Raw genomic sequence first — 14,442 nt, forward strand, 5'->3', positions numbered from 1 at the left:
GGTACTAAACGTTTCCCAAAAAATCTATGAAATGGGGCGACTTCTCAGGGGGGCACTAACCCCTGGTGTTTGAATAGCCACAGCATGAACGGCACTTTATCGAAAACGGTGCACATTGATCTCAATTATGTTTACGTGAAATCATCAAAAATCGATAAAATACGAGAAGGGACTTAGATGTCCCAAAACACAGGAAATGTTGTTTGTCCTCAGCCACGCAAACCACTCGGATTCCCTCTGAAAATACGGTTGACTAATTAAATTTGTCGGGCCCTACGCCCTGGAAAAAATCCGCCGTGAAAACAACCTAAATAAAGGACTTTATCGGCTTTTATCTTGACGAAATGGGGCTGTTGTTGTTCAGGACGTGTTTCGGACCTTATTTTATTTACTTAATAATCCCTTCTTGTCTGTCGCACTTTCGACAATCGCAATGATTCCTAATACCGAAACAATGAACGATTCTACAAAAAGCAGACAACTAGAATAAGGGCGATAAACCAATTTGTTCAAAAGGCAAACAGCTTTAATCGCCTTAACCGGCAAAGAGTTTTAGTGTTTCTAACTGAAAGAAAAATAGCTCTTTGCATAGAGCAATTTAAGCTAAAACCGACGTACCTTGCATTTGTATCTCGACCAAAAAGGAATGTGTTTCGGTCTAAAAAGCTTTTTAAAACTCGGGAACGACCTATTTGCCTTGCTTTAAGCTGCAGTTAGAGGATAAATGCGAGATAAATAGTCGTTAAAAAAGATGAATTGGGGCCAAAATAAAGATAAGGGCTCCTGGTATTGTTGGTCTAACTGCCAATTGGGATGGAGTTATTTTAAACGCGGATAAGTGTCATTAGTTTTTTACTCCGAGCTTTGGGGGACTTTATTTGGGGGGATTTATGCTGCGAAAATTGGTTTATTCAAATCTGATTTACAGTTGAAGTTTGGTAGGTCGTAGTTCGCGATATTATGTTCGAGGTAGAAAACATCAATGCTCTTAAAAGGACTCGTAATCCTCGTTTATGGCAATTTTTAAGCGTTTTTCAATTCTTATTTTAAGTCCGCTACGTCTAAACCCGACCCAAAGATAATCTTTATAATCGTCTGTCACTTTCATAGCAGTTGCTTCGCCTCTGTTCCGAACCGAACGATCTGGATGGGACATGTCAGAGCTGATGCCATATTTGACATCAGCAGTCGTAAAGTGTCGCCTGTCAGTGTTTTGTCAAAATTTGAATCTCGTTTCGATATTGAATTAGCCGAAACGAATTGAAAATCAACAAGGAAACCGACACAAATTTGAATACTCGCATCGTTTTCAAAACGTTTTCAACTTGTTTGGAAACATAGTAGACATTCCGGCTACAAAGGCATGAGGAATGTCTTACGATTTGACAATTGTTTGTTTAGGGAAACAACAAGATCGAGCCTATAAAATATTCGGTAAATTTATCCCACCTCGCAGTCCCCAAAAAAAACTTGAGGTAATTTTTTGTGGAGCTTTTAACTCCCGATCGTCATGGCTCGAACAATGGGGTTATTGATACAGCCGGAATCGATGGGTGGCGGCATTCTTTTTGCTCGTTTTCAGAGGGGGATTCACGGATCAGTGTGTTTTTTGCGAACTGAATAGGATTGGCGAGTTAGCGAAACAAACGACCTACTTTTATTTCCCTTTTCGCCGTGTAGTTAATGCGCCTCCGAGGAATATTCACCGGTTTCGACTGGCTGTAAGGAGGAAATTGCCACCCCTGAAAAAAATCTTATATCGTAGCCCCATCATACATACATACTACGAACGTTTTGAAATGCCTGCTGCTACCGATTCCAGCCTTTTATGAATATCGGCTGTGCTTCTGGATATTTCCTGCCAGTATTTTATTTCCATTTCGTCGACAAGAAAACATATGCTCCATCAGGTATTCGTTGTTTGCACATATTTTAGTTTGCCTTTGGCTATTTGCCTGCATCATTGGCGCACCACTTTTTCCATTTTATCAAATAACAAAAGCAGCGGTTCGTAGACGAAAAAGCAACGCCGAAAAGACTCTGTCGCTATTTCCCAGAAACTGGATTTTTTACGAGCCAAGCATTATCAGTGTTATTTGGGTTTTCATTTCACTCTACATATTTATACCTTTAATAAAGAAGAAAATTACACGGCAAGGGGCAAAATGGGGATTTGAATAGGGGATAAGGGTTAGCAAACTGATTTTCGTGTTTTCCCTATTCGCCTCTATTCTTCGGGGGAGTAAGCCTTAGCTTACCTCACGATGCGCTGAAAGTTCAGGTAATGAGCGAAATTGTATTCTAAAATTTCAAAAAAAGTACCTGCTGTACCGAAATCTCGATTAAGGAAAATTAGAGCCCGTTTCTGCGACTGGTCTTTGTAGTTCCGGAGGTTTCTGTGACCCGGAGAGCCGTTTTCAGGTTTCCAGTTTCAAACTCCATATCGTTAAAATAACAGCATAAAAGCAGAGATACACGGGCACACATACAAAGGAGCGACAATGCCCCGGTGCCATAATAGCCCTGCTGCCGGAACAAATTGAATTTCGGAAGAGGAGCTGCCTTGCCAATACTAGAACTTTATAATGCGTATTTTACGTGCGCAAAAAATATTTTTTTCCATTTTCGAAAAATTATGTGTGTAAAATTAAAAAGACCTGGAAATGCGAAAACTGGATAACGTCGCGCACTCGCGAAGTGGATGATTCTGCTCCAGTCTGTGACAAAATATTGCCAAGAAGATAAACCCATCAATCCTGGACTTTGGGACCTCCAGTAGAGTAAAAGAATGTACTAAAAAAGAAATTACGTTCTTCCATGCAGCACTTTTTAGCCTTTAGACAAGCAGCCGTTGGCGAAGGGACAGAATAATCATTAGAGAGATGGTTAGCGTGCTAGCGGATAAGAGAATACGGCACTTCCGCCAGATATACCTTAAACAATACTGGTTTTCGTTCTACAAAATGCGTAGTTTAGTAGCGCCATCTGTCATTCGCCGAGGCTCAAAAATGTGTGTTCTTTTTTATCGGCATTGATAAGTTCGATATTTTTCTTAATTTTTTCTATAATACCCGATTAGATCATCGAACTTTCAAGCGACATCACGATAAACTAGTCGAGACTTTACACCTCGTAACTAAAAGAAATATATGGTAAGATTCCATTTTCCACGAGCTTTTCATTGAGCCCACATACGACATATCTTTCCATTAAAAAAGAAGTTGGGTAAGGTTGTAGTTAAAGGGATGAAAGAAAACATTTCATTTTATTGCCAAAAAATACGTACAACTCAAAATCAATTTATGGTTTTTTTCAAGACACTAGTTGGAAAATATTAATTTTATTCCGGATTTTCGTCCAGCCCTGCATAAATCAACAAATGTAGTGATAATACAAAATATTAATGAATATGCGATTTTGTACGTGTTTGCAAAACATTTTTCTTTTTAAAAATATAACAAAAAACGATCGGGGTAGTTTTGGAATCAAGTGGGTTTAGGCTACATTTCGCATAGGCACACCATGACGTAATTTCGCGTGCGATGAGAACCATATAGTACACAAACTCAGTTTGGATTTCGCCACGCGCATATATAGATTTATCGGCATTTTATGGGTGTTTTATATTTATGCGGCTCACACAAGACGTAAATATAGACATTTAATGGCTTAATTTTAGGTTGCAGAGAGAAAGAGCGGAGCTAATAGCCCTAACAGTTTCAAAAAGGCGTTAAAAAGTGTACCTGAATAGGTTTAGGGTGTTTCCATTTCGGTATTTATGGACAAAACAACCGCATAAAAGAGCACTGGTCTACGGCTTTTTATTTTACGGCCCCGGGCACTTTACACTAAAATGTTTTATGGGAAGGGTGAAGTTTAAAAATTGAACGAGAGGGGGATAGAAAAAATTTAACGCAAAGGGTACTGGCCCTAAAATATTAAGGATTTTCTATGAGGAATGAGTGCTATCGTGGCCTTTAATTCGCTGTATTTACTGCGCTTGAAGGGGAACATCAAAACAAAATTACAACCTAAAAAATAATGGCCGGACTAGGTTCCCCATAATGAACTACCCAAATTACCCTATAAATTCTTGCCGGGACTTTCCTAAAATCCTCCATCAAAATCGGTCGCTAAAATTTACGCCCATCGTTATGTTTAGTGTTCGAACTTAATGGAAAATTCTTAATTAATTTCCTTTTCTTACGTGGCTAAAAGTATAGCTTTCCTCCCGATGATATTGTACATGTGTGTACACAAACATATAGCGTTATGTTTGAGTTGCTCTAGGGCGCCATCGCAACATGGAGCGAACAGGGAACACCTGGCAATATAAGGGATACGCTCCGTAAACACAGTGGAGCAATAAAACTAAAAGCATCATAAAACAAACCTAATGTAACTTTAATAAAGGTGAAATTATATGCGGCATTTCCTATTCAAAACGAACAAAATAAGTTTCCTTTCATTTGGAATTCTTAATTGAATTTTCATTTTTTTATCGCCATGTTATCGGCCGTAAGATCGTGCAGGGAAACGCTGTGTTGACATGTAGAGGTGGTGTTGCCTCTGGTGATTGCAGGGGTATATTAAGCACTAAATGCATTAATGGTCAACTTCTTTAATAGATGTTATTTATAGGAATCATGAGTGGAATTACATTCTTGGTAACTCAATAAAATAAAAATAGGCAATCAAACGGCAAAGGTACGACAAACAGAAAAAAAAGCTTGAACGGATTAAGAAGTCTCGTCTGAAAAAAATTCGTTGAAGGTCGAATTATGGCTTAAGCTTGGTCCTAAAGGTGGCAAATATTGTAATAAAAGTGTATGTTGATTTTTCGTAAAAACTTCAGTTTATGTCAAAAGTTTTGGGGTATCAAACATGGGAATACTCTTCCTACCAGCGTGCGGTAAATTAGCTTTAATGCACGGAGATAATTTTTTCTGCTCCTACACTAGTAAAAAGCCAATAACCTTAAGATGACCTTGAATGAGGATTTTGCCAGATCATCATAGAGGACGAAAACGTCACATTTATGGTTACACATTTTAACACCCCGCCGTCCCAATACTTATGAAGTTGAAAGGATTATTTTGCCTAAAATCAAATTCGAATTTAGAAATTGGAAAAGAGTAATTATCTCCCAATTAAAAAAAAAAAACTGGATAATTACGCGTGAAAGACCTCAGTCAAGCTTCAACAATTAAGGTTGAAAAGGGACGGCCGGAACCTTTCAAGTTTCGGGATCCAAATGGTATCAAAATGAGAGCATTTCAAAGGGAAAAATGTGTGGAATTTTGAGGCACTGTATCTTATCATAAAATGCCTCCATCGATGTGAAATTTTTGGAATTTTTAGGATTTCTTTTAAAAGTTCAGAAACACGCGAATTCGTCAAGGTGCAACAAAAAGAACAGGCTTAAAAGAGAGGACGTTCAGGAATTTTTAGACATGATTTTTTCCGCGGAGACCCTCAATTAGGGACAAAGCGTTTTGAGGCAAGGTATTTCCCCTTAAAATTCCCCAACTGGTGTTAAATTTTCGGGATTTTGCTTATTGGGGTATTGCTTAAAATCTGGAGAATTCTTATAAAAATCCCCTATTCAACGGCTTGAGATTAAGAACGATCAATAAGACGAACGAATAATTATTTAGGATGAACTGGGACTTTTCTGTTTGATAATTCTACACAAGAGGCCTTAATCGATGTAAAGTTTCCAAAGAATTTCTATTTCGGATATTATTTTGTACTTCAAGAATATAGTGAAGGAAAAAAACGAAAATTGCTATTTTCTTGTAACTTTTTTTTCCTGAATTTGCAGAGAAATATGAAAATGGAGAACATTTTGTTAAGGCGCTTTTTGCCGCGCTACAACATGAAATTAGTTTTTCGAAGATACGACATTTAGATTTTTCAATACTATCCCTTTTCAAATGGAGATCTGCCCGGTTTTTTACGAATTCGGTTAATCATTGATAATTAAAATACCACCATGTGTCCACTTGCCGATATGCGACGTCTAGATCAAAAACACTCATTGCCAGAAGTAACAATACTTCAATATTTTCACATTCCGCATTAGTGCGATCTACTTACGCCACTTTCATGATAGGAATTGAAAACCCCTATATTAATAAAAATCAGATATTGATCACATGACAGGCATAGACGCATTGTGATTGGTGTCACAGGCGTGGCCTGCTTGTCTATTTTGAAAAATCTTTCATTAATTAAAAATCGTGCGTCAGTAGTTTGTGTGTTAATATTCGTTACCGGAAAATGAAATTTTCTAACGAAGAAAAAGGTGATATCAAGCAAAATCTACTACTATTCGAATAGAAATAGTGATAGTGCCGTTCAGCGATATTTTGAAGACTATCCAGGGCGTTTCCGACCGCACAAAAGCTACTTGAGATTACTTGACCAAAATTTGCTGACTTATGGTACGTTGAACAATTCATGAATCAGACTGGAAAAAAAATAAAAAGAAAAATAGCAATTTTCTGTTTTTTCCGGATATTTCCGAAAGTAATTGGATTTTTTTAAATTAAAAAGGCAAAGTACTCCTCTCATAAAGACTCTCTACTCAATTGTTTTGGCGGATGACTTGGTGTATTATCTAATAATAACGCTTTTATTCTATATAAGTTTCTGTTTTTTAAGTAAATTTTTTACCTCCAAAGTAAATATTCCTGAAATTATGAATATGCTGAACGTTTGCTATTACAAATTTATTGTCATACCTCAGGGACAAAGCGCTTGTGGAACCATTTCAGGAATATACTGCTACTTGTTTAAGCGGATCTTGAACAGTGATAATCAATAGAGATATTAAAACTTTTAAATGAGTGCGAATTTTTTGCTTTTCCTATGATTATTGACTCTATTTTGTGTCGGCAGAGCTGTTTACATCATTGAGCGTACCCACTGTTTACGAGATGTGCGAATTTTGTGTTTACATTTATGCACTATTTCCATTATCGCCTGTTTACGTTACCAAGCGTCTGCTGTACTTAAAATTGCTTAACGGTTAAGTTCACTAACTGAATCCATTACAATGCGTTATGACAATAATGCAGTCGCGTTAGAAAACAAATTACCATCCCATTTTTTCCTTCAGGAAGTTGAATACTGGGTGTTGCTTGATGGGCGTGGGCTATTAACTACGTGATATGTAAATTCGAGACGCAGCTCTGCGTGTGGTTGTTCCTTGTTAACAATCCGGGATCTGTCATGTGAGATTTAAGATTATCGATCATAAGCGATTGGATGGTTAAAGTTTTAATGTCGGGTTCACAATGCACTACTTCCACGCCTGGTCAATGACATTTTCCAGCGGCTAACCGCAGCATCCGGAAGATTACGGCTGAAATTGCGTCATTGTTCGACAACCATGCACGGCACGATCCAGGCCCGGTGTTTTATGGATCTCGGAAAATATCAAGCTAATCTAATTATCCTTCTTTGATGGTTGGGGTATATGGTTTTTGCGGTAGCTATTATAATATCGAGGCTGTTCCAACAAGGAAAAATGGGAAAATAACAGTGTAGTTCTTAATCTCCCCGAATCGTCACGGAAACAATGAACGGATTAAACACGCAACGGAAATTCCGGCCCAAAAAGGGAGCAAAACTCGATCGTCGTCGTTCGTTTTAGCGACTATAGCCCGTTGGCAAAATCGGCGAATGGGACAAAAAACGACTACAAACAATGCGAGCCATTAGATCGATACCGTTCGTATCGATAACCCCATCGACAAAAACCTTTAGGAAATTGATGCCCGAATTATACGGGGTGGGGAGATTTATGAGTCGTGCTTTTTATCATTCCAGATGGATGTCTTTAAGAACAAAATCAGCTACAACCGCACCTTGCCCGGAAAAACAGCAGCTCCAATGATTTAAAGCTTTTTGTGGAATTTGTGTCCGGTAGGTTGCGATGAGGCAGGGGACAGAGTTTAACTGAAGAATAGTGACAGTGACCGGACATGTGTAGCAAGGCAGGCGAGCGTCTAGATTAACGATCTAAAAAATGATACCATTACCAACCCCATTTATCTACCACCTAATGGGGCGACGAGCCCTGATGAACGGGCCCCTTAAAAAGGGGCCAAAGTGGCGAAACAATAAGGGGGTTCCGGCGGGCACGTGCTCGACATATTTTTATGGGAATCCGGCCTTTTCTAGTCCCGTTCCGGATTAGATGAAGGAGCGATGTTTTTGCGGCAAACAGCGCCAATGTTAAGTAGCTGAGGGCTCAAGCAGCTTTCTTCCGAGGGCGGTGTTGCCGCGGCCGCAACCCTTTATCGCGACATATTAATTTTAATACAAAGTCCCCGAAAGCCGCGGGTCATTTGTCAAGCCATATTGGATCGGACTCATAAAAGATCCCCCATCTCGGAGCCGCAATATATCTCCTTTGTCCGGCGACATAAAGTATGAAGTGTCGCATGAACTGTCCTTTGTTTGTCGTCAAACATGGAAGCGCGAAATCAGATTAAAAGAGCGTGCGACAGTTTTTATATTGCCTAAGAGGGATGTTTAGGGGGATTTGCGTCAATATACTGGATAAAGATCATATTCGGATTCGAGGGAGCGCGGAAGGGGGGGGGGGGCTTCAGGCACAGGGGCGTGGAAGTAAGTCGGACTCATAGCTCATCGAGCGTAGTTTGTCTAAAAGAAAATGAGCAACGCCACTGGTTTTGGTATTACTAACCATTGAATTATCCCCCTCAAGCACCTCTCATGTCTAATGGCAAATGTTGATTTTTGTTGAGGCGTTTGTTAAGCGTAAAAGGGACAGGTGTCATCCCAATGATATAAAACTTTCCCATTTATGAGGGTATATTTCTGTAAGGCAACAGCTGAGAGGAGGGGTGTGTGGGTGCCTGTGTATATATCCACGAACAGAAACCGCCATATTTTGAGGTTTAACTTATGCGTATTTTCTTTGTCTGCCTCACATAACTTTACAATTTTGCAACGAAATAAAACATTCTGAAAATGTATTTTTCCCTTTGTTGCAGGGCCCGCGACCGAAGTTAGCAGGAATGTCAGCAGGAACAAGTTTAAAATTTGCTGCCTGGGCCTCCGTAGTCTACTTCCTGGCTACCTCCATCTCGCTGGCAAAAGGTAAGTGAAATTTCCCACATTCTTTATCTGCCTGCAAAGAATTAATGCGATATTACGGTCTTAAGACTAAAAGAACCTAGGCGTTAGCCCGCTAGAAGCAATGCAAAGTTTCCCCTTCTAGCCCCTTCAAAAGACTTCCAGGTTTCACTTCAAAGTCATAGCTCAAATTTTCCTATCCAACCAGAAAGCGTAGTGAAGTTATTTATTTCTGGGGATGTTTTTTTGATAGGGGCACATTGGGGGGGGAGGGGGGGTATTTCCTCCTTCGCATTTTAACAAAGTTTCAGCTGCCACTCAACCTGTCACACAAGGACTCGGTCGGTGCGGTTTTCTTGAACGTTCCGCCGTAGTTGTAGGTAGTTTCGGTTCCCTTAGGGCCTCAAACCGGACAGAGCGATATTTAAAGTTCTCCCCGAGTTAAGTTTAGAGGTAAATAAAACGGTGAAGTTGGGAATTTTCGGTTGGCTTTTCCTTTAGGAGAAACAGGACTTAAAGGTTTTGAGGAGTTATGAATTGAAAGCGATTGTTTTACGAGCTCTTTGTCAAAAACGGATACTAGAATAAGATCAAGTGTTCGTCAAGGCATGAATTTGCAAAATATGGGAAGTGCAAGACGTTGTTTTCTGATGTCAAGTTAGGCATAGGCAAAATACTAGAATTAACCTTTTTTTCTCACGAGATGAAATCTTCCAAAGACACTCTTGGCTTTCTGACGACCGGGTAGTGTGGGATTTACCCGGAGCACCTTCCCTCCGCCGCCCTCAGTTTAATGTTAGTGAGCTTGTTCTAAGTAAGGTTATAGCTGGTACCTGCATACTAAAAAAACTGCGCGTTGCCCATATCGAACTCGTCAGGAACTGAACTAAGGCATTACTTCTAACCTGAACTAACTTTCGCCTGAGATAACACATTTATAAACATTTTGGAACGAATACCAGACATACTCTATCCACATGGGAGGGTAACTTTCTACGATACTCATTTATTTCTTCCCAATAGTAATTACAAAAGCAATATAGAACAAGGCTAGAGAGAAATTAGCCCTCAGACTAAGTTTAAAAAATATTTTTCTCCTTTTTAACGATACATACGCGAGGCTCTGCAATAATCTAATGAGAGCCAACAAGTACGAAACTAGTAACGGCCTGAAATGTGGGACATTTATCAACGTGGTAATGCAATCTTCTGTCATACTTAGTTTAGGTTAGCAGAAGTCGAGGTTTGAAGCAGCTCTATTGAAATAGATGCCATATATGCATGCCAAAAATTGGTCTCCTAAGGGTGGCAGTGGTCGGATTTTTGGTCTGCGTGAGAATCATCTTACAGATAAGTTTAACTGGTTTCGGATCTATTGGCTCTAAAATATCTGGATGCTAACCCATCCATGGATAAAGAGTTTTTGAAAAGTTTGGAACTTGAGGCGATTTTCCATTTGAAGAGTACGGTTACTTATTATTGGGAAATAAAAACAGATATTTTTGTTGCTTCTCTTAAGCTATTATTGAGGCCAATTTATTATTCAGGTGATCTTAGCATTAACATTGAATAGTTCTTTAAGGTACCAAAAATCTGACACATATCCATTCACAATTTCAACGTTTCTATGGAAATTAGTTTGCAGTTTAGGTTGCCAACACATTAATACTTGGGCCCTACTGCGGATAAGTGAGGATAGTGACGAATAAGAGCTTCTTACATTTAAAATATAATGAAGAGGGCATGTTCTCAGCGATAATTAATACAGCGAAAGTTGGTTCGTTAAGCTCTATATACAACTTAAGGCGGTTCCCAAGTAAAGTGCGATTGAGTTGAGAATAGCAGTGCTAGTGGTAGAGATATCAGTTTTCAAGAATTTTCGTGGATGAAAGATCCGGCCTGCAAGTCAGTAACGAAGCAGTAAAATTTCTTCAGTTCAGGCAGACAGATACGTAATTCAAATCGGTTTGGTAGAAAATCGTTATAGGCGTAAAAATTAGAATTTTTAGAGATTTAGGGAAAACGAAGATAAAATACGCTCTTTATTTATCGATTTGTATTTGAAAAATCTCACTATTTTAGTAAAAAACTTAATTCTTAGTGACTCTAAATGACAGAGAATATTGCGTGAAGGTTTTCCAACGCAGGGTTTGAAGAAGAACCCTCTCAAAAATGAAGAGGTCTGTATTCACAGACAGTATTAAAACTGCCGGGATGATCTTGTGATAAGTCAATGAAACTTATAAAAACTGATTAACTGTCCAGTTAATAACTTATCAGTTAATTTGTTGTTGACTGGATCTAGGAATGGCGAGGAAACAGGCTGTCACTGTAGTCTAAAGGAAAACCAGTTCGTCGCAAAAGCTTCTCACTGAAACTGATGAAACCAGCCATAATTTCTATAGCAAATTAACAATCTGGTTTCTAGTTACTTCATGATGAACGGCACCTATAGCTCAACTCTGAAGATGAATAGTTTGCTCATCCTAAGAGCTGTCTTTATGATTTGTGTTCTTTACATTTTCTCGAGATAAATGTACCGAAAATTTCGGAGGTTATTTGTGCTTCATTTGCTGCCAAACTCAGCTCTCGCCGGAAATAAAATGTGAAAAGCTCAGCTATTAAAATATCATAAAATTAACTCAATATCGATCTTCTACCCCACTACAAAAGAAAATATTAATCGGGTACCGAAATGGAGCCTCCCGACTGTCAATGAAGAAAATCGAATCACACTTCATACTAAAGTGGTGCTTTGTAGCCGGCAACAAACCTTCGAAAGACCCTAACTGGCGGCGTAATTTAAATAAATTAATATCTCTATATCGTGACAAATATTAATCAGCCATAATCACCGACACAGCGCGTTTTTTTTTTAATCAAAATAGAAATTAATGTTCCCCCTAAACCATGAACATAAAACTTCAATTAAGACATCGTTGTTTGGGCAGACAACCAAATCGACCGAAAACCTACCAGATGGGAGATTAATATGCCGGTTGAATATTTAAAAATAATGTGTATATAATCAATCATTAAGGAACGTAGGGAACTTTCTTAGCTGCCCTGTGGTCGAACTTTCTCATGTCCGAGGTGAATTATATCGGAGAGTTTTCGTAAGTTGTCCAAAAATAAACGAGTTTGTGGTAATAGAGTTATAAAAAGACGAAATTTCGCACAGGAAAATAATAACAGAAATCAATTTTGTAATCCGAATTAATGAATTTTCTCTACGATTTGCGTTTGCCAGTCTCAGAATGTCTTCATTGCCACTATGAAACTCCAGATGAGTTCGAAGCCATTCTGCTCTTATCTCATGGCTCTCATCGCTTCATCAATTAATTTGGCGAAGTCCGCTGCGTCCAAACAAATCTGATGGGTAAGTTTAAAGTATTTTTCATCATTCTTTTTATTTTAAAAACTTATTGAAATGTCTACATACTTTGATCCTCCTTTCGTCAGAACAATGCAACTGTGTATTGCTTTCGGTAGATTTACTGCGGCCCTTTGTTCCAGTGTACACCCCCGGTCTAAAGTAATTGAAACCCCTGGTGAATCTGCAGCAAATGAACCATTCTTCCGCGAAATGCTCGGACATTTGTTTATCCGTGCGAATTTTACGTCCGTTTGTTTGCTTCTGCAACTGACTTATATTAGCTTACGTGTCTAGTTACGGTTCGGGATCCGGTTTCCGGATAAATTGGACATGAGAGTAAGCAAATCGGAATATATTACATACAATGGACAGGGACGGTTTAATTGAATTTCATACCGCGGAAGTGAAAAAAGAGATTGCTGCTTAAGCTCGGTCAAAGGTGAAGAGAGAAGCCAGAGAAGGCCCCAGCCAGAAACGTAAATGTTATTTTTTGGTATGGGTGAGCTCATACGTCTATTGAGCCTGCTTTGGACCATTTATTATGTATTTACTTCTTTTTGTCCTTGAAGCCATTGCGCAGTCGCACGCCACTTAAGCACAAACAAAACATCTGGTGCATCTAACGTCTAACCTCTGAGAAGACATGCGTAGACAGCGCAGCAGCAAGTTCATAAAGCGTACTACAGTGCCAAAAGACGTTCTAGCGCGCATGATTCACCCACGGTTGGATCTGAAGGAGTTTCGCAGAAATTTCATTCAGCGATCGAAGGAACGTTGAAGCAACATGGTTTGAAATCCAGCGGGATCCAAGTGGTCGGGGGGGTACTATGAACGTTCCGCGGATCCAAGATGGCAGCTGGACAAAAAACTGATGTAATATTGCCTGTTTGTGTGCTAATTATAGGATTTGGGAAATTTCCGAGCAGCGCGAATCTATGGAGCTTGAACAATTGAATTTAGCATTTGTTGGGGTTTCAATTTTTAGGCTGACAACAAAATTTAATTTCACTTAAAGCTCGCCAATGCCCCTGTTAATCTTCATCGATATAATCTGGCAGACTTTACCGAACTGACCCGGTGAAGAATAAAATTCATAATTTAATTCAAAGAGGGCCGTATTTAATAATATGGCAACATGGCGGGCCTGGCATGGGATCGCGCGGGCAGGTCTCCGGAAACATTTGAACGTGGTCATTATACAATTAACAAAGACACATCGTTTTACTTTCCCACCCGGCAGGGCACTCTTTGTGCTGGACTTGTTTTCCATTAATTCGCTTTGCGCATTTGTTTCGTATACCCGCAGCGTGCCCCTATTCTCTCTGTTGTTCAGTTCGGACTCGAATTTTATGTTTTTCCCCTTTTATATGAAAATACGAAAGGTTTTGTTCTGATTTTGACCATTATGGAAATAATTTGGTTCAAGGGAGTAGTACATCAGGGGATTCGCAGGAAAAATTGAATTGTATAAAGCAGAACTGTCTGCCGCGATATGAGACCACGCGCTACACCGCGAAATCTAAAGAAATTTCGTTCGTCTTCCTGGATACACTTCCCATCCATATCCTCTTCTTCGTTCCATCCCTTTCACTCTCATCCAGGTCCGGACAAATCTTGATTTGATAATTTCGTATCAGAGAGACAGTTAGTCTACTCTGGCCCCAATGAAATTGTCAGAATTAACTAGCACAACGGTTAGTCGTAATGAAAATATTAACTTAAATGCTGATTTCGCCAGCAATCAGAACAATGCCCACTTGCTGATACCCCGTATGGGGGAGATGGCCAAATTCATTGAGAGTTCGGTTTTTATGCGCCTTCGTTTCGTTAAAGGCTGTATGATTAAGTACTTCTTGAGAACATTAGCTGATGTCTTGAATTTTCACAAAGACAGAGCAGGCTCGAGCAAGTTGGGGACCCTGGGCCCTCAGCCTCGCCTTGCACCATAAGGCCGG

The 14,442-nt window shown here is 39.4% G+C and overlaps 1 protein-coding gene across 1 annotated transcript in view; it reads left to right on the top strand.

Annotated features, from left to right (window-relative positions):
- The window catches only part of LOC136342412 (uncharacterized), a 195,244-nt gene that overhangs the window by 19,982 nt on the left and 160,820 nt on the right, over nucleotides 1–14,442 (top strand). The window contains exon 2 of the mRNA XM_066288184.1: nucleotides 9,030–9,135. Coding sequence (XP_066144281.1) covers nucleotides 9,054–9,135 — 82 coding nt within the window. The 5' untranslated portion in view covers nucleotides 9,030–9,053. The remainder of the gene's footprint in view (nucleotides 1–9,029; nucleotides 9,136–14,442) is intronic.

Source organism: Euwallacea fornicatus, chromosome 12, assembly GCF_040115645.1.
Source record: "Euwallacea fornicatus isolate EFF26 chromosome 12, ASM4011564v1, whole genome shotgun sequence".
In the NCBI taxonomy this organism is placed as follows: Eukaryota; Metazoa; Arthropoda; class Insecta; order Coleoptera; family Curculionidae; genus Euwallacea; species Euwallacea fornicatus.